The 22,637-nt window shown below is 47.8% G+C and overlaps 1 protein-coding gene across 1 annotated transcript in view; it reads right to left on the reverse strand.

Moving 5' to 3' along the window:
* Nucleotides 1-22,637, reverse strand: part of CACNA1I (calcium channel, voltage-dependent, T type, alpha 1I subunit) — a gene marked incomplete at its 3' end in the record, with an annotated part of 154,634 nt that overhangs the window by 12,543 nt on the left and 119,454 nt on the right. Inside the window, exons 10-28 of the mRNA XM_010284255.1 lie at nucleotides 21,226-21,377; nucleotides 20,412-20,597; nucleotides 19,605-19,722; nucleotides 18,946-19,101; nucleotides 18,406-18,496; nucleotides 16,252-16,454; nucleotides 14,674-15,090; nucleotides 13,662-13,762; nucleotides 12,460-12,583; nucleotides 11,587-11,655; nucleotides 10,435-10,619; nucleotides 9,970-10,096; nucleotides 8,793-8,918; nucleotides 8,219-8,308; nucleotides 7,058-7,250; nucleotides 5,811-5,962; nucleotides 4,075-4,184; nucleotides 3,334-3,467; nucleotides 2,539-2,609 (exon numbers count right to left, since the gene is read on the reverse strand). Coding sequence (XP_010282557.1) covers nucleotides 2,539-2,609; nucleotides 3,334-3,467; nucleotides 4,075-4,184; nucleotides 5,811-5,962; nucleotides 7,058-7,250; nucleotides 8,219-8,308; nucleotides 8,793-8,918; nucleotides 9,970-10,096; nucleotides 10,435-10,619; nucleotides 11,587-11,655; nucleotides 12,460-12,583; nucleotides 13,662-13,762; nucleotides 14,674-15,090; nucleotides 16,252-16,454; nucleotides 18,406-18,496; nucleotides 18,946-19,101; nucleotides 19,605-19,722; nucleotides 20,412-20,597; nucleotides 21,226-21,377 — 2,805 coding nt within the window. The remainder of the gene's footprint in view (nucleotides 1-2,538; nucleotides 2,610-3,333; nucleotides 3,468-4,074; nucleotides 4,185-5,810; nucleotides 5,963-7,057; nucleotides 7,251-8,218; nucleotides 8,309-8,792; nucleotides 8,919-9,969; nucleotides 10,097-10,434; nucleotides 10,620-11,586; nucleotides 11,656-12,459; nucleotides 12,584-13,661; nucleotides 13,763-14,673; nucleotides 15,091-16,251; nucleotides 16,455-18,405; nucleotides 18,497-18,945; nucleotides 19,102-19,604; nucleotides 19,723-20,411; nucleotides 20,598-21,225; nucleotides 21,378-22,637) is intronic.

A 22,637-nucleotide genomic window follows, 5' to 3' on the forward strand; every position in this document is an offset into this window, starting at 1 on the left:
TGTCTACAGGGCATTAAGAAAAAGAAGTTAATAAAACTTAGCTAAGGGCTAAATTTCCAAAGGGCTCTTTAAAATTAAAGCTCTATTCACTATTAAGAACTGTTGCAGTATAACAAAGACAGGAAGGGAATTGAAACAGGACAACTGGAGACACCTTATATGCCGTTAGCAAGCCAAAAATCACTGATGTGAGTCTGTGCTCTAGGAACATAAAAAGAAAGGTCGAGAGGAGGAAAAAGCACAAGGGAAAGGACAGCTTATTTTAAACTGCTGCTTTTGGCAAAGCCAATAAATCTTGGAGAGTAATATTACAGATAATTCAATTGTCCCCTGAAGATTTAGTGTATAAAATATGGAGACTAAATTCAATCTTTTAACAGTGAAACTGGGGATTTTAGCCTTGCTTTAAGTGCAGATTTTTACACAACTTTAACTATGGAGAGATTTTTTGATGCCTCTGTTATATAATTTTATTAAATGAAGCAAAGAAGGAAGCAAAAGCCAATCAATAGGAAGTGGATTGATTATAGGCTTTGATGCTGCAAGGATTAAGCACTACTTGATATTAACTTCCAGGGAATACCTGGAGACCAGACCTTTAGACATCTGTTTGTGAGGGTTTTGTGGCAGATGTTCATGACCTCCAGAAGACCTGACCTATCATCTTGGTTAGCAAAGGAGCTGTAAGTGAATGTGAGAGATAGAAGCCAGAATTTATAAAGTATGGAAGAATATACTTGTGGTTTGTGGCTAGAACCAGACAGCAGGGCTCGGAGGCTTGAACTGAGGTGCCAGATGTGCCTTTTGCCATCCTGAGCAAAACACTTCAGTGCCTGATGACTCAGTTTCTCTCTCTACATGACAAGGATATGAACATTTCCTCCTCTCCTATTTATTGTTTATATTTTGGGGTAGAAGTTGAGTGTCACCATTTAAGTGCAAATATACTACAGAGTCCTCTTACTGAGGGCTGCTGGATGCTACTTCAGCCAGGTCTTAATATCTGTGTGTTGCATTTATCAGTGTTGCAGAATAAACATGCAATAGACATGCGGATGCTGGGTCTGGAGACCTGCTCCCTTCCAGATCCTCACCTGAGCAAATCAGCTGTTGTAGCTCCTGGAATGGAAAAGAGCAAGGTGCAAAGAAGATGCACTGAGCCAGCCTGGGGCAGCAGAGCCAGAACTAATAAATGTTACTGGCTCAAAGCTGCCTGCTCTAAGAACACCCTTAATCTCCTGTTCTTTCTATTGTCCATTGTATCTCAGCCCCCAACTATCCTGGATGACAATATTATTATAGATCTTATATAAGAATTACATTATTAATAGTAGCATTAGTATTATTATACAAAAATACAAATTATTGTTGTATAATGAAAAACATGAGAGATCAGACAGAGCACAGGATCAAGGAAAGATCACACTGTTTCCCCCTCGCTTTTGTGCCATGAGATTCCTTTAATTCCGACTGACATTTATGGTCACCAACAGCAGCAGTAAACTCCTTGGGTAACTACTCTTGCTGTTTTCAGATTAATTTTCATCTCTGCATCACTCACTGAGACTGGCACATTAGCTGATAAATCAACTGACAAATGTCCATGCATTTTGATGTCATGCAAGATAGCTGCCTGCCCAGGGAATGGTCTGATGTATGATCAGTAGAGCCACTTGGTGCCACTACTACTTGCTTAACAATTATCTCTGGAGGATCCAAAAGGAAGGGGACCAGTCTCCCAGGCTTCTCATCCACCATGGAGGATCCTCACAGTGGGCTTGAAGCCTGTGTAAAGCACCATGTCAGCATCTCATTCGGGAACAGCTGCTGCTCACAGCTCATGAAATCCTTCTGTCTAGCTGTCTTGCAATAGACACTTAACTGCCGGCTGTGTGAGCCACAACAGAGCACGTCACTGCTTCTCATACATGAGAGGCTCCAAAACACAAAGGGACTCAGAGGGAGAAAGGAAGAAAAGAAAGTAGGAAGGGGAAGATGCTGGCTAAGAAAAGGAGTGACAGGAGTGTGAATGAAAGAGGAGGGGAAAGGTGGGGGCATGTGGGGAAGGGTGAGAGGGGCAGAGATGCAAAGACCTCCTTTCCTCCTGAAAAAACTGCCCCTTCTTATGGAGAGGGGAGAGAGCTGCTGGGGACTAGCCCCAAGTGGCAGACACTAGCTAGACCTGATGGGAAGAATTCTGCCCTTATCCAGGAGTGAGACTTTATTTCATTCACCCACTGGAGAACAGAGACATGAGGTGAGCTATACCCCCGTGATGGACACGATAACCTGGACAACACCTATCTGAGGAGAGCTGTACTCCCATGACTGACATGAAAACTTGGACATCACCTTCAGGCAGTTGCTTGCACAACACAGTAGACACCACCTCTGAGACTCCACAAGGATCAACCCTTTGGAAAAAGAATGCATGGCAGGGGGATTGGACTAGATGACCTTTAAAGGTCCCTTCCAACCCAAACTATTCTATGATTCTGTGATAAAAGGAGAGACTTCGGAGCAGCAGGTCCGTTTTACCTGTGGCAGGGCTTGAACAACTGTATCCAGCAGTGCTCGCATTCCTGTGGCCATCTTCAGTAGCTTCAGAACTGTCACAACAAACACAAGAGAAGTGCACTCAAACTGAGCTCAGAAGGTCCATCCTTTGTGTGACTTACTAATGGCAGTAGCACAAGATGGATGTCCTGTCTTCCCTTACCCTAGAAAAACTGTATTGGCCCCCTCGGCCCCCTTCTCCCTTTGCCCACTTCTTTTGACCATAAAACCCCAGTGTTTCTTTCTCCTTCAGTTCATTTCCTTCTTACTAAATACTGTTTCTGCCACTCACACCCATCAGGCTGCTCTGCTTCACCCAGACAATCTGGCCAAGAGTTCTCTTTCTCCCAGCGTCATGTATCACAATTCTCATGCTGCTCTGATTTTTCATTCCATCACTTTCTCTTCCTCCAGCCACCATCTGTTAAGGCAGCTTAGCACATCTTGGCCATCCTCAGGAAGATTCAGTCCCTCTCTGTGAAAACTTCAACCTGCTTGGTGGCCCCTTCTCCCAACATCACTGCTATACTTGCCCCATAAAGGAACAGCAGGGAAAATCCAGCCCTTGCATGATCTGCTTACACTCCTGGTCCTTCACCTCCTATTAAAATCACTGCATCTAAATGCCTGGCTTAAGTAAGCCAGAAAGACTTAGTCCTCCATCACATCTCCTGCCTCCCTCCCAGGGCTAGGGACAGGGGGAGCCCATGACTCTACAGCCACTTCTCAATGAGTCATGGCACCTACACGTCTGCCTCTGGCCAGTATCTGTCTCACCTCGAGCAATGCGCAGCACCCTCATGATCCGGATGATCGTGGGGTTAATTGGGAGAGCGGCATTGATTTCAATCTCTTCCAATGTGATGCCCATGACTGACAGCAGCACAATGGCCAGATCTAGCTGGTTCCACCTTAAGAAGAAAAATTGAAGAGCGTAAAGAAAGATTGAGTTTTTCCATTTCCCTGAAAAAGGAAATGAATTGTCTCCACTTTAACCTAAATATTTCTTTATGTATGAATTCAAGACCCCACTCTGAGTCAGCCTATATGGGCTTTTGCAGACAAACAGATTCACTTTGCACACACCCTGAGCAGCCAGAGGCAAGTCAGCCTGATCTGAAAGCATGGAGCTGTGTTACTATGGTGCTATGCTTTGACTAATGGGCTCAGCTTTTTACGGCCTTACTACCTCGAATCAGCTTCATTATATATGTTCTGCTTCAGCATGCTCCCAGTTTGCCTCAAGGGCAGGAAAAAAAGTCTCTCTCTCTAACCCCACCTCCTTTGCTTTCTAGCCTAACCAGCAGAAGCCAACCAAAAAGCAGATTTTGGACAACTCTTACTATTGCCTAGGCATTGCAGCTCATGAAGGCTGAGGTTAGGTTCATGCTGTGAAGAACTGGGAGGTAGTCAAGGCAGTCTGCTATCACCTCATGCTCCAGATAGAGATCCATTCTCAAAACCTCCACCCCAAACCAAGTTGTCCCACAGCCACAGTTGACATAACTCTCTGCTCACCTGTCTTTGAAGAATCGCCGCAGACCAAATGCCACCAGCTTGAGGACTGCCTCCAACACAAAGACAGTGGTGAACAGGTAGTTGCAGTACTTGAGAGCGGTCTCCAAGGACTGCCAGCAGAAAGAGAAGGTAAAGAATTGAGGTAAAAGCAACATCAAGCACATAACCTGTAGCAGGAGGCTCTCCTGAGTACCAGGAATTCATTATGAGGTGGGGAAGCTGCCCCATGCCTCCTGTCTACTTGAATGTGGAGGCTACCTGCTAAGGCCAACCATCAACTGGCCCCTTTTCCCCATGCTGTTCTCAGGACCGGTTATAGTTCCTTTCTCCTGTACTGCTCAGCATTATGGAGAGAAGGCGGCTGTTGCGAGGATAATCCACCAAGTACCATCAGCCTCCTCCTCTGCCAGTAGCCTTTGCCACCTGGATGCCACCATGTTAATGGCACTGGCATAGCTATCAATGAGAAGTGGGGCACAAAGGTTACTCCAGTTGTGGATACATGTTATCTCTGATGGTAGGAAACCCCTCTGCGCCTTGGTCTGGGGCAGGCATATGTTATGCCACCCTTGGTGGCACTTTGTACTGGCAGGGTTCAAAGCACTTTGGCAAGATTCTTTAGCAGAGCCTGACAGGGGGCTGGCCTGGCTGGACCTGTATTCTAGGGGAAGGAGCTGAGGAGTACGGAAAAGGAGTGACCTGCTCAGGAACAAAGGCCTGACATGAAGATGACAACAGATAAAGGTTGAGAGTTCCTGCAGACTAAAACTGGGCACCATTAAGGGCAAGATAAAAGTGGGCAGCTGGGCAAGATGAGCAAGGAACAGAGGAGGCGGCTGGCAGTGGGTGTGGATGAGGACAGAGTCAGCTCCCGATCAAAGCCTGAGCTACCTTGGACAGAGTCTGCTCAGGCACCAGAGCTGTAACCTCAACCAGCAGTCTCCTGAAGAGAAAACTGAAATGCCACCAGGCAGATGTCGTGATGAATGCTTTGCCTACATATGGAGGCAGAAAGATCCTTTCATACGTGCAGCATACATTTTTTCCATCAGAGGCACCTAGAACTTTGCCAGGAACACTGAGAGGTACCTGATCTTCCCCAACCAAAGTCTAAAAGTTATTTGGCCTTCAGGGCCCTTTGCTGGGAATCAGCCCCTGCAGCTGAGAGAGGCTCTGCTTAGCGCTTTGCCCCTGCAACTTGTCTTATGCAACAAAGGTGGCTCAGTAAAGACATATCAGCCCATGACACACAACCAGCTGCTTTAGTCCTCCCAGCTCAGGCCATATGGCAGGAAAATTGGACTGACATTTGGAAATCTGATGCAAAGCCTGAAGCTCCCAGGACACTGCTGTTTCCACCAATCCTCCTGTTAGGATTCAGGGGAATATACAAAGCAGACCAGGCAGCTAAATTTGGTGACCCACATACCAACTTAATAATATAAAGCACAGAGACTTAATTGCACCATGCTTTCTAGGGGTCCAACTTTTGCTTAGATACCTTATCTCTATTGATTTTAACAGTTAACAAGTGTCTGAGCAGGGACTACCTTTCTGGATATATATGAAACTCTTCACATAACTTTGCCTACTACATTAACTCTTGCAATACTTTAATGGTATTTTTTAGAGACACTCAAGCGTCCTACCTATTCTGGTGCGCAGTGGTCATCAGAGTGCTGTAGCAAAATAACATAATGACTAGAGGCAGGGCTTATCTCCATGATCTCACTCACCACAGGCTGGTTGTAGTGCTCCAAGGACATAGTGACCACGTTGAGGCAGATGATGAAAGTAATGAAGATGTCCAGATAGTGGCTGGTGCAGACCGAATGAATAAGGAGGCGTATAGGGCAGTAGGTAGCATAGTACGGCAAACGCTGCGCTTCTTCAGTGGAAAGAGGGAGATGGGCAGAGTTAGGAAGAAATTGGAAGAAAGAGAGAAATGGGTAAGAAACACTGAGGAGAGAGCAGGCATAAAAGTGGTGATAGGTGTTGAAAGAAAAAGGAATGATGGCAGGAGAGAGAAAGAACAGAAAAACATAGGTAAACAATAGGGGACATAGGAAGGAAGGAAAAAATGCAAAAAAGAGGAAAGTAGAAGTGGGGAAAAAAACAAGTAGAAAAAAGACACGGAAAGGAATGCTAGAAAGAAAATCTGTTACTCTGTGTTTGTGGGAATGGTGCTAAATCAGCATTTCATGCCTCGAAAAATTAAGATCACAAATGATAAAAGGGAGCAGATGGTTCCAGGAGAGGCCCCAGGGTGTCACAGGAGAGAGGGAAAAACTGGAACAGAGGAAGGGAAAGCATGCCCACAGGCTGTGAATGGAAGAAAACCATCAGTCTGGGGTAGTAGAGACGATTTCCAGGGTTGAGTATGCTTTTGCAATTTCTGTCTAAAAGTAATATAGAAGAGGACGGAAACACAAGGAAGAGGGCTTGCTTCACCCCAGAGGGTTTGTGCCCCCAAGCAGTGACACTGCAACATTGATGGAAGGAACCAGGAACAAAACACAGGGATCTTCCTCTTCCCCCCCTCATCCTTCTTTAAATTTGGGTTTAAACATGAAGGATGGTCTATCCAGGTCTTCCCCCAAACACCAGCTGGGTTGCAGGAAGCCCAGGTGGGACTGTCCCAAGCCCAGGACGTGTACTGATGCGTGCACATCCTATGTCAACACTGCACGCCAGCAGGTGCACAGGGTATTTTTGGTACATGTTATCTCCCAAGGGGCAGGGTACTAAAACCCCAGCAGCTTCCCTGGAGTCCCAGCAGACCTCATCAGCCACCTCTCTTCCCCAGACCACCCCAGTGAGGTGCGTAGTGACATGGCAGTGGCGCGGGAAGGAAGGCTGAGAGCGCAGCCACAAGCGATGCATCTCGGAGACCAGTCAATTGGTAAAGGAAAAAAAAGAGGAGAAGGTTTTTCTCAGAAAACCTTGGCCTACGAACCGACCAAACACTTAGGCTGTGCCTTACTCCTTCGCTTCTTCTCCAGGCGGCGCAGGCGCTTCTCCTCCCGCCGGCGTGCCTCCTCAGCCTCCTGGTGCTGCCGGCACTTGTGGAAGTTCTCCACCACCACCCCCACGAACATGTTGAGCACAAAGAAGCTGACGATGAGGAGGAAGGAGATGAAGTAGAGGAGCATCCACGGGTTGTTGTTGATCACCGGCTGGAAGAGGGGGGAGAACAGAGCCCGGTTGGAAGGGCAGTGGTATGGAAATGATGGGCGTGGGACCTGCCATGGTGATTGGCTGCTGGGGAGGTGGGGAGGAGTTATGGAAATGAGGGGAGGGGCCTGGGAAGAGCTGGGGCTACAGATAAGGCAATTTGTTATTGGCAGATTGGATTTTGGCATCAGCTGGCAAAAATGCAGCTTGCATTCATGGAGCCTGTGGGAGTCGTGGGCAAGGGCCCATCTGTACAGAGTCTCCCACAGGCACAACCCCAGCTGCAAGTTGGGTACAACCCCAGGATGTAGTGAAATGGGTGGTCCAGGCAGCAGGAACACCTTTGGCTTGAGGGCAAGTAGGCACCACAACCACATGCCACCAAAACAGCAACGAGACCAGAATAGGAATGTCATTCAGGCTTGGAGAGAAAGAAGGCCCTGACTTTGACTGAGTCTCCTACAAAGTCAACAGTCGTGCATCTTGTGCAGAGGTTCAGAAGTAAATGGAGCATCATCCCAGAGGTTCAGGCCTGTGGTACTGCATCCCATGGCAAGTGCCTACACTGGACACTATCAAGGTCCTCACCTTAGCAGCAGAGGAATAGGGATGCAGTGGGCAGCAGCCCAACAGTCCTTGCTTTATCGGGTATTAAAATAACTATCTGTGGGCCAGGAGGGAGCCAGCATGCCCAGAAAGGCACATGGCATTTTTGCTCTGTCATTACAAACAGATAAAGGCCTGCCGTGAGATTCAAACTGAGGGTGAGAATTACCAGGACAGCCACAGCTGCACCTCCCCGCATGGACCAGGCATGACCACAACTCCTTGCAAATAGGTGAGCAAAGGATTCAGAAGGGCCCTAGAAGGGACTCTTGGTTTGATGGAGGTGTCTGAAGCAGGATGTTAAAGTCTGCCTTACTAGCCCAAGGAAAGTGAAAAAGGTCCTTTCACAAGGAAGTCTTCGTACCTGCTGGTCAACAGCCACAGCATCTAGTCCATTATACATAATATTGACCCAGCCATCCTTGGAAGCCAGAACAAAGAGGGACATGAGAGCCTGCAACATACAAAGCAAAGCAGATGTGGAGCAGGTGCATCTGGCAGACTGGGGAAAAAAATTGTGGATTTATGCTCTAACACACACAACATTGAAATATTCTCCCTGCCTGTGTCTCTGCACACATCAAAACCTGGTCCTTCCCCCGTGGAAGAGAGGCGGGGAGGGCACAGGAAGCCATGTGCAGCCAGACCCACCAGAGAGGTCATGAAGAATATCTGCTTCATGGCAGGAGGAAAAAGAAAATAAAGCTCTCTGCTGCCACCACTTTTCTTTCTCCTGCAATCTGTAAGCATCATCTTGATACCAACCCACTAATGACACAGTTTCTGCATGGATACCCATGACAAATAACTGCCAAATCCCTGGCCCAGGGATCAGGCTTTCCAGGCACTGCATCTGTGCCCCAGGGAAGAGTTTGTATAGGAGGAGATAAACCCTGTGATGGGTTGCCATCAGAGAAAGGGGCTGTTGGCACACTCACCTGTCCCAGGTTGTCGAAGTTGTATTTGTGGTGCACCCACTTGTAGTTGGCAGCCACACAGTCAGACCGGTTGGTGATGTTCCTGATGTCAACTCCCAGGCAGTGGTAGAACTTACCCTTGAAGAGCTGCAGGAGGGGAGTGACCCCATCAGCCCCTTTCCCCACAGGGTTCCCCATGCTCCCTGCCATGTCCAGAAGCTCCCAAGATGGTGGGTGGGCTGCAGGGCTGCAAGCCAGGTGGAACATGACAGGTAGGGAAGACCACCAACACGACGTAGAGCACAGGCTCAAACATTGCTAAGGAGCCACGGCCACCCTGGTAAACCCACATCTGTCTTTTCAGCCTCCTCCATTGTCCCAGGAGCTTTCACCATCTGACAGCCTTTAGGGCAGTCTTTCTGGGTGCAGTTAGAGCTACCAGCCCAAAAGGAAAAAACAAATCTTTTATTCAGTCCCCAAGAGTAACTACCCTCCCTGCTTCCCAGTTACTGAAAGAGCTGATGGGGAAAGAAGATCTCAACTGAGGGTAAAGAACCAGAAAAAACGTCCCCTGCTTCTCAGATACTTTTTTTGCAAAGCTGTACTGCACTGCTGTGGTTCCTCTGCTCAAGGCTCCTTTCCCCATATGGAAGGTACTGGATTGTGCATTTGTACAGATGCATCAGAGCAGGCTAAGTATAGCGCATTCCCTGAGATGGAAGTAACGCCCACGCCCTTGCTCCTCTGCAATGCAACAGCCAAAAATAGAGAGGATTAAATAAAAAAATAAAAGAAGGTTGTGGGTGGATTTAGGGCTCATAGTGAGGGGGAGAAACAGAGATGACTGGAGGCAGGGTTTGTGCAAGCAGGTGCCGAGCTGCTTGCTCTTGTGGTGTGGCATGGACGTGCCCAGCGAGCTCTGTGCTGTGCCAGCCCTGGGCTCTCCTTATAGCGCCAGCTCAAACCCTGATATAACTCGTGCCAGGCATGAGACTCCTGTCTCGCACACCCAGAAAGACAGCACCTGGCTGTCTTTGCCAAAGGCTGCCGGGACACTATGGTGGGAAGGCGGCTGCCAAAAGTTACTTGGCTTGCCTGTCCCTCCAGCTCTGCTTGGTTCCCTGCGCCTGGAGGTACAGGTGCCCCATGGTAGGGATGGGGGGCACAGGGGCTGTTTGATGGGCAGTAACAACCATACCTGCACACCCAGGATGCCGAAGATAATGAAGAAAGCGCAGCAAATGAGGACAATGTTTCCTATGGGCTTGAGGGAAGAAATGAGCGTCTCCACCACCAGCTTCAGGCCAGGGGCTCGGCTGATGACTCTGGAAGGGAAGGATGGGGAGGGGTGACAGAGGGACAGGGCAGGGATGTTTGGCCTAGGCTAAGCATTTTCAGTAGCAATGGACCCCTGCTCTCCCTGTGCAGTGACCCATCAGTGGGGATCACTTTCATGCAAGCAAAAAGCCTCTTGTCTCCCATGGGTTTGTTGTCTGACTAGGTACCTCCAGGGCCAAAGACGTATGGCTAAAGGGAACCTTCCTGTGGTCATGGCTTGTCAAAGACCACGCTTTGTCTGGTACAGTGGGATCTGAGTCTGGGACCCTTCCTGGGGGTGGGAAGCAGGAAAAGGGGGCCAAGCAGGGCTCAGTGGGACTCTGACCGGAGGGGACGTAAGGTGCGCAGCAGACGAAGGACCCGCAGCACCCCCAGGATTTTGGCACCGCCAGCAGAGGCCACCGAGACCACAATGTCAATGAGAGAGACGAAGACCAAGAAGCCATCCAAGATGTTCCAGCTGCTGCGGAGATAAGCCTGATCCCCAAAATACAGGCCTAGAGAGACGACCTGAAAGAGAGGGGAGAGGAGGAGGGGTTAAATGGCTCCTCTCTATGTTGCCTTGTGGAGGGCAGCTGTGGAGAGAGGGGGAGAATGGGGAACAACTATCAATTCCACATGACACTGGAGTGTTATCTCATCATCTTTTCCTTTCACCTGGAAGACTACAAAGGGGAAAGCAGTGGCACATGACTCCAGAAATAACATGGCCATGGTGTCTGCCTTTCCTCTGCCTCGCTGAGCAACAGGACACTGTAGTGAACACACAGGAAACCTTTCCCTGCCATACCACAGACCTGGGGCAAGTATCCCAGTCCAGAGATCATCTGGGAGGTAAAATCAAGCACCAAAACCCATACTTCGGCTCCTAAGGGGTGGTTCAATTCTCAGCAGTTCTCAACACCAGCAGGTGCTACAGATATTGCTGGCCTTGGAGAGAGTTGAACACCCTGCAAATCATGGCCATAATCTAGGTATGAATTTTAGGGGGTTTAAGTTCAGGCATCCAGTTTTGAGACTGTCTTTACTCAGTTTTGGGAATCTTTCCCAATCACAAGAGCGGAATCACAAGATTTTGTAAAGTATTGTCATAAAATACTTAAGACAACTATTAAATAATTATCTCAACTAAGAGCATGTTATTCATATTGTTGTTATTTCCCTCATTCTTGCTCCAGAAAGAAGGGAACAGACATTTGACATTATTACAAAATCTGTACCTGGAAGCCAGCTATTCCTCCCTTTGGATACTGAGATACTAAGATCCCTTTGGATTTAAAGCCTCAGATAAATACCCCCTCCATGCCTGACAAGAGGGGACTCAACCCCAGGCAGTATCTGCCTTGACCAAGGTAGAGGGAAGGATGGGCACACTGAAAAGATGGAGAGGTTTTAGAAGGGTGCTGAGCAAACATGAACCATAGTGTCCCTGACACTAGGAAAAGGCTCTGAGCTGTTCATCTTCACAGTAACTTACCTTCAGTGTCATCTCAGCTACAAAAATTGCTGTGAAAATGTAGTTGGACACAGTGAGAAAGATCCTCTCCTAGGAAAAAAACAAACAAACAAACAAACAAAAAAACAAACAGAAAAAGGCCTTAAATATATCTGGACGACTTCTTGATATGAAAGTTGGGGAAATTAGAGAGGTCAGTGGCAAAGGTCAGTGCCGGGCAGCTTTACCTCACACACCTTGGCTCAGCCCTGCGCCACAGCTGGGACAGGATCCTATGCAACTCTGCAAGAGCAGAGTGAGTGGGATTTGTAATGCATCCTGCAAATCTGGTTTCAAGGTGCTCTCTGCCCTGCTCTGCCAGTGCTTCTCAGTCCTGACCTGCTGCACTGACATGGAACTCCTTCCCGAAGGGCTGCTGAGCACTGACCGCTGGACTGTGTGTAAGTGCAGAAGAGCCTGGCGGTCAGCTAAGGCAGACATGCAGAAAAAGCCATTTCACTTGCCAGCTTGAGCCATCTCCCAGATAGCTCAAAAGCAGCATACATGAATGATGACATGCCATGCCTACAGAATGGAAGTTACTTCTATCTTTTAGTTACCAGTTCCTGTCCCTTTTGCCAGTTGTCTCTTAACTGCAGGTGCCTGAGGGACTCTCTTACTCTCCAAGAGGGAGGATATTAGGATTAGTGTATTATAAAGTGGGTTGCCCCATTATAAGATGCTGCAGGGGAAGCACACATTATGTGAATTACTAATGCTTGGGCAATTGAATATATGAGTGGCAGCTGGTGTTTAATGCTGAAGTTCTTCCAGAGGTCATACCAGTGCCAGGAACACTTACAAACCACTGTCAGAGGCTGTGCTAAAAAGCAGGTGGGAGGAAATGGTGCTCACCGTGCTTCTGTGTTCAATCTGTGGTCTCTCCAGGGCAATGGTGATGCAGTTCAGGAAGATAAAGGCCAGCACAACGTAGTCGAAGAGCTTGTGAGCAATGATGGTTTGGCAGAGGAGGCGAAACCTGCAAGAGAGTTCCAGTAGGCACCTGTGCCTTGGGCAGAACAAGGTTACGAGCTATGAGGACAGAGAATTGAGAGATCTGCCCAAAACTGAGCTCTGACATAGCAGCTTTCCTATCATTGATACTGATGTTCCTCGCCATGGCAATATCCCAGGCTGTCCCATGGTCACACAGGGAGCCTAGAGCAGAGCAAGGGCAGAGCAAGGAGCTGAAGCTTCATCCATTGCCCCAGTGCCAGAGTTTCCTGGTTTCCTAACCGCTACAGTTCTGGGCTCTTCTCTTGTCCTGTAGAGCAGAGGCCAAGTTTCAGTTTTTCTCCTAAACTTACACTTTATACCACAACAGGACAAAGACACCACATGCTGAAAACTGAGGAGAGGGAGGTAGGTCGGCTCTCATGGGGACCACACTTCTGTCTGCTCTGAAAGACACTGTGACCATTAGCATAGGTGTCACACAGAGTGAAGAGCTTTCCCTCATGACCTGTAATGAAAGCACCTTCTTTTCAAGGGGCAATGCACATGAGAGAATACTGTTGGCTAAGATACATGGACATTTTCTCCTGGTGGGAAGACCCATTTAGGAGGAAGAATTTATCCCAAATTTCTTTTTTTCAAGCAAGAAGAATTCTAACTTTGCCCTAAAAGGTGTGATATGACTGCTGATAAGTTGGTACTGGGACTGAAAATTAAATGGAGAGAGTGTTCCAGTACCAGGGAAGGAAATACTGGTATTATGGAGTCATTAATAATATATTCCTTCTCCTTTTTGGGTTAATGTTAGCATTCCCTGCCTTGCTTTGCTATAAATATTTATGATTACACAAAAGAAAAATGGGATGCTCCAAAGGGAGGGAAAATCACAACAACTATTTAGGATTCTCATCCTTCCTTTCATCTCTAGAATCAAGGAAGAGAAGTGGTGTTTGGCTGCAGACGGGGAGATGGAGAAGACAAAACACATTCCCAGCTGGTAAGTTTAAAGTTGCAACCTAACATGCGGCTCAGAGTATGTGGCCAGCATGGCAACAGAATCTGCCCCATTTTCTCAACCCTCTCATGGTAAAAACTGCACAAACCTGTTTTGTGGAGAGAAGAGATATATGGACCAGTCCTCCCGTAACTCACACCAGTCTGGCTTATAGACTTCCATCATCTTCCGTATGCGAAAGCACAGGCTCTGGAGGGACACAGCAGAATCAAGTGCCACTAGTTACTTTCCCACTTGATTGAGAGACTCTTCCTTTCACATCTGACCCCAAAACACCATTACCCGCAGGTCCACAGGTGCACTACCTGCCTTTCTTTAAGCCCCCAAATGAGGAAATGGACTCAAAGAGTAACAAGCCACTGAAGAGGAGGTAGGGGCTGCTTTGCCGGGGCCTGTTGACCTCTTTGCATCTGGTTTCCTCCCCATATTGTTAGAAATAAAACTGCTGGTGTCCTTTCTAGAGCAGGGTGTTGTCCATGATGCCTTCTCAGAGTTGTTGGAATGACTCTGCTGCGTGAGGACAGTGTTTCCTTGCTACCTCAGCTAAATGAGAAGCCAGGACAGGCTCGCCTTCTCTGGCACTAGGGTTTGGAGGTGATTTAATTTCATACAGCACATATGTCTGTTAAAATTTCTACTGACCCTCCATTCATTTTTTCCACTCTTTGATCTGCTCATAGATTGGGCGTTGCGGTTTCCCAGGCTGGCACCACAAAACTCACTTTCCTTGTCTCTAATCTGCTGATGTTTCCCGTGCAAAGTTCTTGCTGCTCTCACAAGTCCATCTTTCCTAACCTGTAGAAATCATAGGTTGCTCTGCTCTGAAGTAACAGCCCCCAAATGACCATGCACATGCCTCACATCTGCCTTCCTCCCATCATCCACCTGTATATGACTGCCTTGCAGGCAGCCTGACAATGTGGCTTGGGCTCATCTGGGCTTAGAGGTTCCACCTGTGTTCAATGTTGTCCACCAGCTGTACTTAAAGCACCTTTGCAAGCTGTCCCACCCATGTCGCAGGGAGACTGAAACTTGAGGATGGATTTGGGGCTTCCCACAGAGCTGCGGTATAATCCAGGTTCCCTGCACCAAATACTCACATAATCTATTTCTTCATCATCCTCTCCCCGTTCCTTGCAGTTGTTCAGCTTTGGGAAGATCTCCTTGGCAATACTAGGCATTTTGCCATTGCAGTCTTGGTGCTCACTGGCCCCAGATGCTGCTTCCAGCTTTCGGGTCACTCTGTGGCCAGATGGGACTGAGGGCAACTCCAGCAGGTCACAGGAGCCTTTGTTGTCCAGGGAGAGCGTCCGGCGGTGGTGAAACACCCTTCCTGTCCCATCTGGCTCCCCATCTGCTGTCCTGTGCCTCTCCCCAGACAGGAGGGATTCGTGCTCGGCAGAGGCAAGTTTGTGCTTCAGGCTGTGTCCCCGGGCCAGGCTGTTCCAGCTGGAGCGGCGGCTCCCCCAGGCCCCGCTGCGGCCCCAGGCACCATAGTGGGAACTGCGGGAGCTGGACTGTAAGAGAGTGGGACAGGGACTCAGAGGCTCCAGGCATGAGGACGGAGTATGCAATCCTATTTCAGACCACAGACTTCTCCCTGGGCCCCTAAGCCAGGAGGTTGCCATTTTTTAGCCACAGAGGAAGTTGCATGGTGGGAATTTAGCAGCAATCTCTGTAAATCTGACAATAAATTCATAATGAGTTAGCAATGGTGTTGGCTGTGATTACTTTATAGCACCATCTGCGTGCAAAGCACTTATGGGGAAGGTAAATAATAAAGCCAAAGGCCAGGTGCCTGATGTTGTTGCTTACACCAGCACAGAGCAAGAATAAAGCTCTCCAAAAAAATGGATTGGCAGATTTTTACGCTGCCCTGGGGTAAAGGATAACACAAGGTACAGGGTGATGGATAATATGACACACCATCTTTGAGTACAGTCTTAATAAAAGGAAGAAATGAGAGAAACAGGCCTGTTGGTTACAGTCTAGTCCAACCACATCAGCAGCTTCTCACATAGTATGTGGCTGAAATAACAGGGGCATGAACCCTTTCGGCAGCGATGCACCCCCTCAGAGCTGTGTGTGTCAGTGGGTAGAAAGCCCAAAAGCTGATGTTGCAAGGTTGACAGGTGCATTGGCTGGACAGACAGCAGTGCTTGGGGAAGTGCTAAGGGGCAGCAGGACCTGCTGTGGGGAGCTCCAAGTCAAGATTTCTCTCTTCATTGTTACAAAACCTTCCAGAAAACCCATCTGTTATGCGACTTGGTAGTTCTGTCATCACCCAGATATTCCTATACTCGTAACTCACTTAGGGCATAATTTTGCAGCCTGTGCTCCAGAAAAACAAGGAAAGGGCAAGAGGACAAAACGTACTTCACTCTAAGAAGGAGACTGTCTCCTTGGTGTTCCTCCTCTCCCACCAGAAGAATACAAAAGAACTGAATCACTCAATGGAGTATAGATCAATAACCTGGAAATAGATGTCAATAATCTGGAAATTTAGATAAATAATGTGAACTGACTGTGCTTCCTGAAGACAGGCAATGTGCTTGTGTTAAAAGCCTACGGCAGCAGTGGAATCCTCCACAGCAGTCCCCAGATAATTGCAGAAAAATAACAAGAGTGCTTGGACTTCAAAAGAAGGCTATGACACGCGTTTCTATTCACTCACTCACCAAGGACCGCTGATCATAGGTCATTCTCCCCAGGGACATCACACTGCTCTTCCGAGAGCCAACAGCAACATGGATCTGGTCAGGCTGCAGGGAGTTGTGCGAAGAGTTGGTGACGCCCCCAGCAGCCACTGGTGGGTTGGAAGAGGGCAAGGATGGGTCCAAGTGTCCATTAGGTGTCACAGGAATTGCACAGAGCTTGGGATCTGGGTGGAAAGATGCAGAAAGAAGAAGAAAAAGAAAAGAAGAAGGTGGGTTCCTCACTATCCAGTGACCGTTTCGATGACTAAGCTGCTCAGCATGTTAGAAGCAGCTAACAGAATATTAGTTGTTTAGCATCAATCAACATTGTTTCCTTCTGATTTAGGGTGTTGTGGCAAAAGCAGTGCAAGCTGGGAAGATTTGAAGTATTCTCCTTAGTCCCCAGAACTGATGGCAGCTCTCCTTGGGGCCAGACAGACAAGCAGAGTGTTGGTCAGCAGACTCAGGCTGGCAGGTAGAGCAAGAAGCTGAACCTTGTCAGCAAGGGGAGGAGAGTGTGCTTCTGCATGCCAAGAACAGACACCTACATCTTCAGGTCTGAACAAATACCACTGACTGTCGGATTGGCCATTTAAAGCAGTTAGGTTGAGACACCGAGGAGGAGACTAAGATATGAGGAGACCCGCAGCCATTCACATACTGGTGTCACCTTTAAATTCCTGCAATCATACTCTTCATCCCGGTCTAGCCTACTACACTGGGCCTCTTCATATTGACCTTGAAGGTCCAGGACACCTTTGAGGGGTATGTTAGGACCTGTGGACAACCATCAGCATTTGTCAAGATGGATGGAGAGGATGAGGTCCTGGATTATAATGCCTGAGAGGACTGGAACAACCATTTTAGTTTGACCTGTTGCATAATGAAGGTCACATATCCTGACCTGCACACAGCGTCACAGGTATGAGTGCACCAACAATCTCTGTAACCTCTTCCCATCTGCCCTCCGAAGGGACTGACTGCCTACATTCAAGCTAAGCTCTGATAAGGTGCAGCTATGTAACCCAGGATCAGACTGCTGTGAAAACAGCTAAGTTGCGGGAAAGAGCTCTGACAAGCCGAGTGGAGCCACTGCTCCTTGCTGTGGGAGTTGCATTTAAGCTCAGACCTGGGTCTGTGGTCCTTGTTTGGGTTATGCTGTGAGCATGCTTGTGCCTGTCCTTGCACCTTGCTATCTTGGTCTTGCCTTGCTGACTGGACCACTTGGCTTGACCTCAGACCTGCCTCATCATTGAGGACTTGCCTGGCAATCATTGAACTACTGGCTGACCCTGGCTAGCGTCAGTGAACATGCTCTGCTTACCTTGTGTAAGTACTATACCTTTGTTGGTGTGGTTCCTGCCCTGCTGGCTGGTGCTCCTTCCCCCTCAGCTCCTGGCTTGCCATCCATTGCGGAGCAAGCTACTCTTGCTGCTCCCTGACACCAAGTCCTGTCTGAGGTATAATACCTCTTGTAGAAAGACTTTCAGTCTTCAAGGAAAGACTTCGAGGGGTGGAGACCTTACTCGGCAGTTTGTAGGCAGACCGTTCCAACAGTTAATTATCTTTGCTTTAAAATACGTGCCTTTTTTTCAGTCTGAATTTGTCTAGCTTCGGCTTCCAACCTTTACAATCTCATTATGTTTTTTTCTGCTCAATTAAAGAGCCATCTACCATCAGAAATCTCCTTATGGTCGGTGTTTACAGAGCGTGTGATCAAGTCACTTCTCTGGTTTCTCTAAGCTTCATTAGCCTCTCGCTATGAGGCAAGACTTCCAGATTTGTCTGAGTCCTTTTTCATGTGTTGGTATCGCCTATCCAAATGTGGGTCCCAGATACGGACACACTGTTCCTGAAATGGTGCCCCTGAAGGTAAGCAGAGACAGTCTCACTTCTCACTCCTATTTGCCATCCTCCAGGGCATTCAAGAACTGCTCCTCTTAGATATCACATTCCTCAGGATACCAACACAGCTCTGCCTTTTCCCCACAGATAACACCGCAAACTGGCATAAATTTCAAAATGAAAACCAGTCAGTCCTTGGAATGGGAGTGAATTTTCTGCAGAATCTGCTTTCAGATTTCTCATTAAACAGCAATGGGAGGTGAGCAAATGAGCTTGGTTCAGCTACTGTACCTGAGCCTTCCTGGACCTCTTGAAACTGATCTAACTCCTCCATGTTTGATGAACTCTGATCTTCATCTGAGTATGACCTGTTGGCATCACCCTGGAACACATAAATACAGAATTTGGGAAGTCATAAACAGAAAAGACCATTGTTCTTGCCTTTCATTGCTGGGACAACTATAAAATCCTCCTTGGCAGCCAGGAATCCAGTGTGGTCACTGGAGAGAGTCTTGTGTGACCTGGGATGGCTGAGGTACCGCATTCTTGCTTTTGGAGCAGCAAAGGACTCACTCTAGTAGGGTAGGGTCTGTTACACAGGATGGAAATCGTGAACTGCCTTCCACAGGGGTTTTCTCTTTCCTTGGAAGGATTAAGTGTCACCTTTTTTTTTTTTTCTCCTAAAGAATCCCACCCTGAAGTCAACAAAGGAAATGACAGAGGTGTGAGTACTTTGTGAGTCCTCCACCCCAGTATCCTCAAAGTGTCTCACAGATCCCCTTTTTAGCACCTCTATTCCTCCCCTCCTGATGAGGCTCTGTGGCAACTCACCTCAGCCTGGAACCCCTCCACCAGAATGGCCACTAGCAGATTGAAGAGCACGTAATTGCCAAATGTCATGAGAGCCACAAAGTAGAGGGATGCCCATGGCGAGGTGGAGGCCATGCCATTATAGAGCACAACGTTCCAGTCCTCCTGGGTTAGGATCTGCAATCAGGAGCAGAGGCCACATGAATGTGAAAGAAGAACATGAAGGGGGTTCCCAGAAAAAGACAGTGAAAGGATACACATCAGGACCGCATCAGGCCTCTTAACTTCCCATAACCACACATCCACTGCCCACTGTCATTGTCCAGCTACAGTACTGCCCTGATAATGTTAGCTGATCAAGAAGAAATAAGAGTGAGCATGAGGGCAGCCACGTGCTGGGGTGATGGTCTTAAACACAGGAAATGCCACTCCAGAAGTGACCTTTGCAAAGTGCCTCCTAGGAAGGAAGGAGCACCCCTGTCAGAGAGATACACCAGTCGCTTGGTTACAACACGCAGTTTTTCTTCCTCCAAACATCACGTGCCAGAGCCCTTTGTATGAACCTTTGTGCAAACTTTTGTGCTGTCAGGAGCAAGTGCAATGCTCCACAATAAGAAAAAGCACCTCCTGATCATCTTCACTTTGCCCTGGTCCACTCATAGAGAGCAAAGTGGGCTCACCTGGAAGACGGTGACGATGGCCCACAGCAGGGAGTCAAAATTCTTCCGGTCAGGAACTGTATCTCCTGTGTCTGTCCTGAGGCTGAACTTGCAACCAAAGATGTGCATTCCCAGGATGCTGTTGGGACATGAAGAGGAGATGGTTTCAAATACAAATATCTCTGGACCACAACGAGCTCATCAGAGTGATTCTCTTTTCTTCCTGACAATCCAATGTAGCACCACAGGAGCAAGGGGTAGAAAAACACAGCCAGACCACTGGGACCTATATGTGAAGAAGGAGCTGTGTATTGCACCCCTATAGCTCACCACAAAACCTTGTTTCCCATCTGCACTTTGTCAGAGCTCACGTATTCCCTCCAACCTGTCCTTCAGACCTACTCTCTTCATTGTTCTTGCTTGCTCCCCTTTTCCTTCGGCTCCCTACCATTGCATCCACAGGATGCACTGACAAACTTTCTTGGGTGCTTCCTGCTGTGCTTTTGTAAGAGCCAGCCTCCAGACTGAACCGTCCCTGCAGCCAGTGTTGACTACCAAGCAATTTCACCTATCCTCCAATGGGACATTATGTTCAATGTGCACATTTGGTGGCAGTATTTCTCCACCCTGTCCAGGCCAAATTTTCAACTGTTGAACCCAATTTCGGGAAGCAGTAACCTCAGTTTTTATGAGCAAATAAATGTCTGTCAGTGCTGTCTGAGCCTAGAACAATGGGCAAGACAAATCACGCACTCACACTCTGAAGTTGCCATCCACATGAGCCACGCAGTGCCTCTCCAAAATATTGTAAGGCAACTGCCTCCTCACCTGAAGATAAAGATGAAGAGCATGAGGAGCATGCAGAAGGTGGCTACGTTGTCCATAGTCTTCATCAGCACCACAAGCTGGCGACGCAGTGCAGGCATGAAACGCACCAGCTTCAGCACCCGCAGGAGACGGAAAGTCCTCAGCACAGAGAGGCCCCCGTCTGACTGGCCGATGATCTCCCAGATGCTGTGGCCCAGAGAGGTACAGGGAGTGTGAGGGACAAAATAGGATAGAAGTGAACAAACAAAAAGACAGCGAAATAACAATGTTAATCCAAGTTATCACCTCTGCATTAGCAGCATGTATATAGGGGCTAGAGAGAAAATCTGATTGAACAAGATATAATTAGAAGTATATACTACAGGTTTATACTAATGTGTAGAAAGGTGCATTTCTCCCTTCAGAACATGAACATGGCACTGCATGTTACAGGAATGAGGAAATGCAGCATTAAGTTCCAGAAAGACAAGTTCTATCACACATTAAACCTCTGTAGCATCAGGTGCATTTGTGCTTCATTTGTGCATTTGCAAAATATTTCACAGCTAATATTTGTTGTGGACTTGCAAGGCAACCGTGATTGCCTCTATTATGTAGAAGAGACAACTGAGGGGCAGAAATGTTATGTGGCTTGCCTAGGGTTGCTAAGTTTTGGGAAAGGACATCTTGGTCTCCCAATCCTTGGCCTTGTGCATCAGCTCAGCTCCTCCTAGTATAGCTGCTAAATCCTTTTTGAAATGGCACATGAAAACATGCAAGCTCTGTGACACTCTTTTCTGTGTGTATTTCAGTTGATCCCCAAGGCCCTTGTCACCTGATGATGACGATGATACTGTCAAAGATGTTGTAGGGGTTGCGGAGGTAATCAAAGAGACCAAAAGCAGCAAGTTTCAGGATCATCTCCAGGGCAAACATGCTTGTAAAGACAACGTTGCTGATCTCCAAGATGTTGGTCAGTTCCTCTGGCTGGAGAGAAGGCAAATTCAGAGAGTCAGATCTGAAAGAGCCCTGAAATTATAGGAAATGAAGTGCCACCATTCCCAGGGGACAGGCTTTGTAGAGATCTGCGAAGGAGCATAGAAGAGATTAGAGTGGAGCTGGACAGAGTGACTTTTGCCCTCCAATTCCTTTGCACATTTACTACCTTCATCATAGGTTATGTCCCTAATAAATTCTTTTATCAGAGGTGGTCAGGAGCCCCACAGCAATTCACACAGCCAAGGCTGACCAAGTGTCTCCCACATCCTCCTCCATACCCTGGCCCTCCAGCTAAAGGCTGCTTCACCCTGCAAAGAACTTGAGTATTTTTTGAAGCAGGGCAAAAGGGACTGATCTGTGGTCAGCCTCTTTATTCAACAATTTCTTCCAGACAGCTGGCACAATTTTTTGCTGAAATTCTGAAAACATTTGAATGATAGGAAAACAGTTCCCCATCTTCCTCTGAACCTCACTGAACTTCTCTGCCTCTTTCCTCTCTACTTTTTTCCTTCCACATTTTCTCTCGCCTGCTCCCCATCAAATCTGTGGTATGCACTAGTTTTCTCGTCTTGCTCCAGCAGTCTTTTGTCATGCCTCTGTCCTCAGAGTGGCCTCAATAATTATCCAAGCGAATATCACACTGGATGAATAAGACAACAGCAAGGAGGAGCACATTGCTAACACCTACCTGTAAGGGACAAGGAAGGACAGGACAGAGTGAGGAAAAGAGAAAAATGGACAGCAAGGGAGCATGAGAAGGCAGCAGATGCACAAGGTGAAAACCTCCAGGGATGACACAAGATGACTGGGGTTTTTTGGGGGGAGGGGGGGAGGATCAGCAATCTGACCCTGCCTCAGGTATTTTTTTTCTGTTGAATCTCTGACACATCTTTCAGCCTCTGTGGTACAGCCTCCTCCAGCAGAGACTGATGTGTTTGTGCATAAGAGACAAAGGGTTTTAATGACTCCATCAGTGGAACAAGTTTGAGCAAATTAAATTACTCCTCCTTTTGTTTTCTGACTTAACGACTTTTACTTCAGCGTGTGCAGCCTTGGAAACTTCTCTGACAAGGTCAGGAAAGGGTCTGGACCATTTCCTCAGGAATGTTGAAACATTGCTTCAGAGGGAGAAAGAGGCTGCGCTGATGTCATTGATGAGGGATGCCAGCTTCTTGACATCCCCTGTGAAATGGAGGCATTCCCTGCACTGAATGTGGGATGGACTCATCTGCACAAAGCACCTCTCAC

The sequence above is a fragment of the Phaethon lepturus genome, unplaced genomic scaffold, assembly GCF_000687285.1.
Source record: "Phaethon lepturus isolate BGI_N335 unplaced genomic scaffold, ASM68728v1 scaffold7750, whole genome shotgun sequence".
Taxonomy (NCBI): domain Eukaryota; kingdom Metazoa; phylum Chordata; class Aves; order Phaethontiformes; family Phaethontidae; genus Phaethon; species Phaethon lepturus.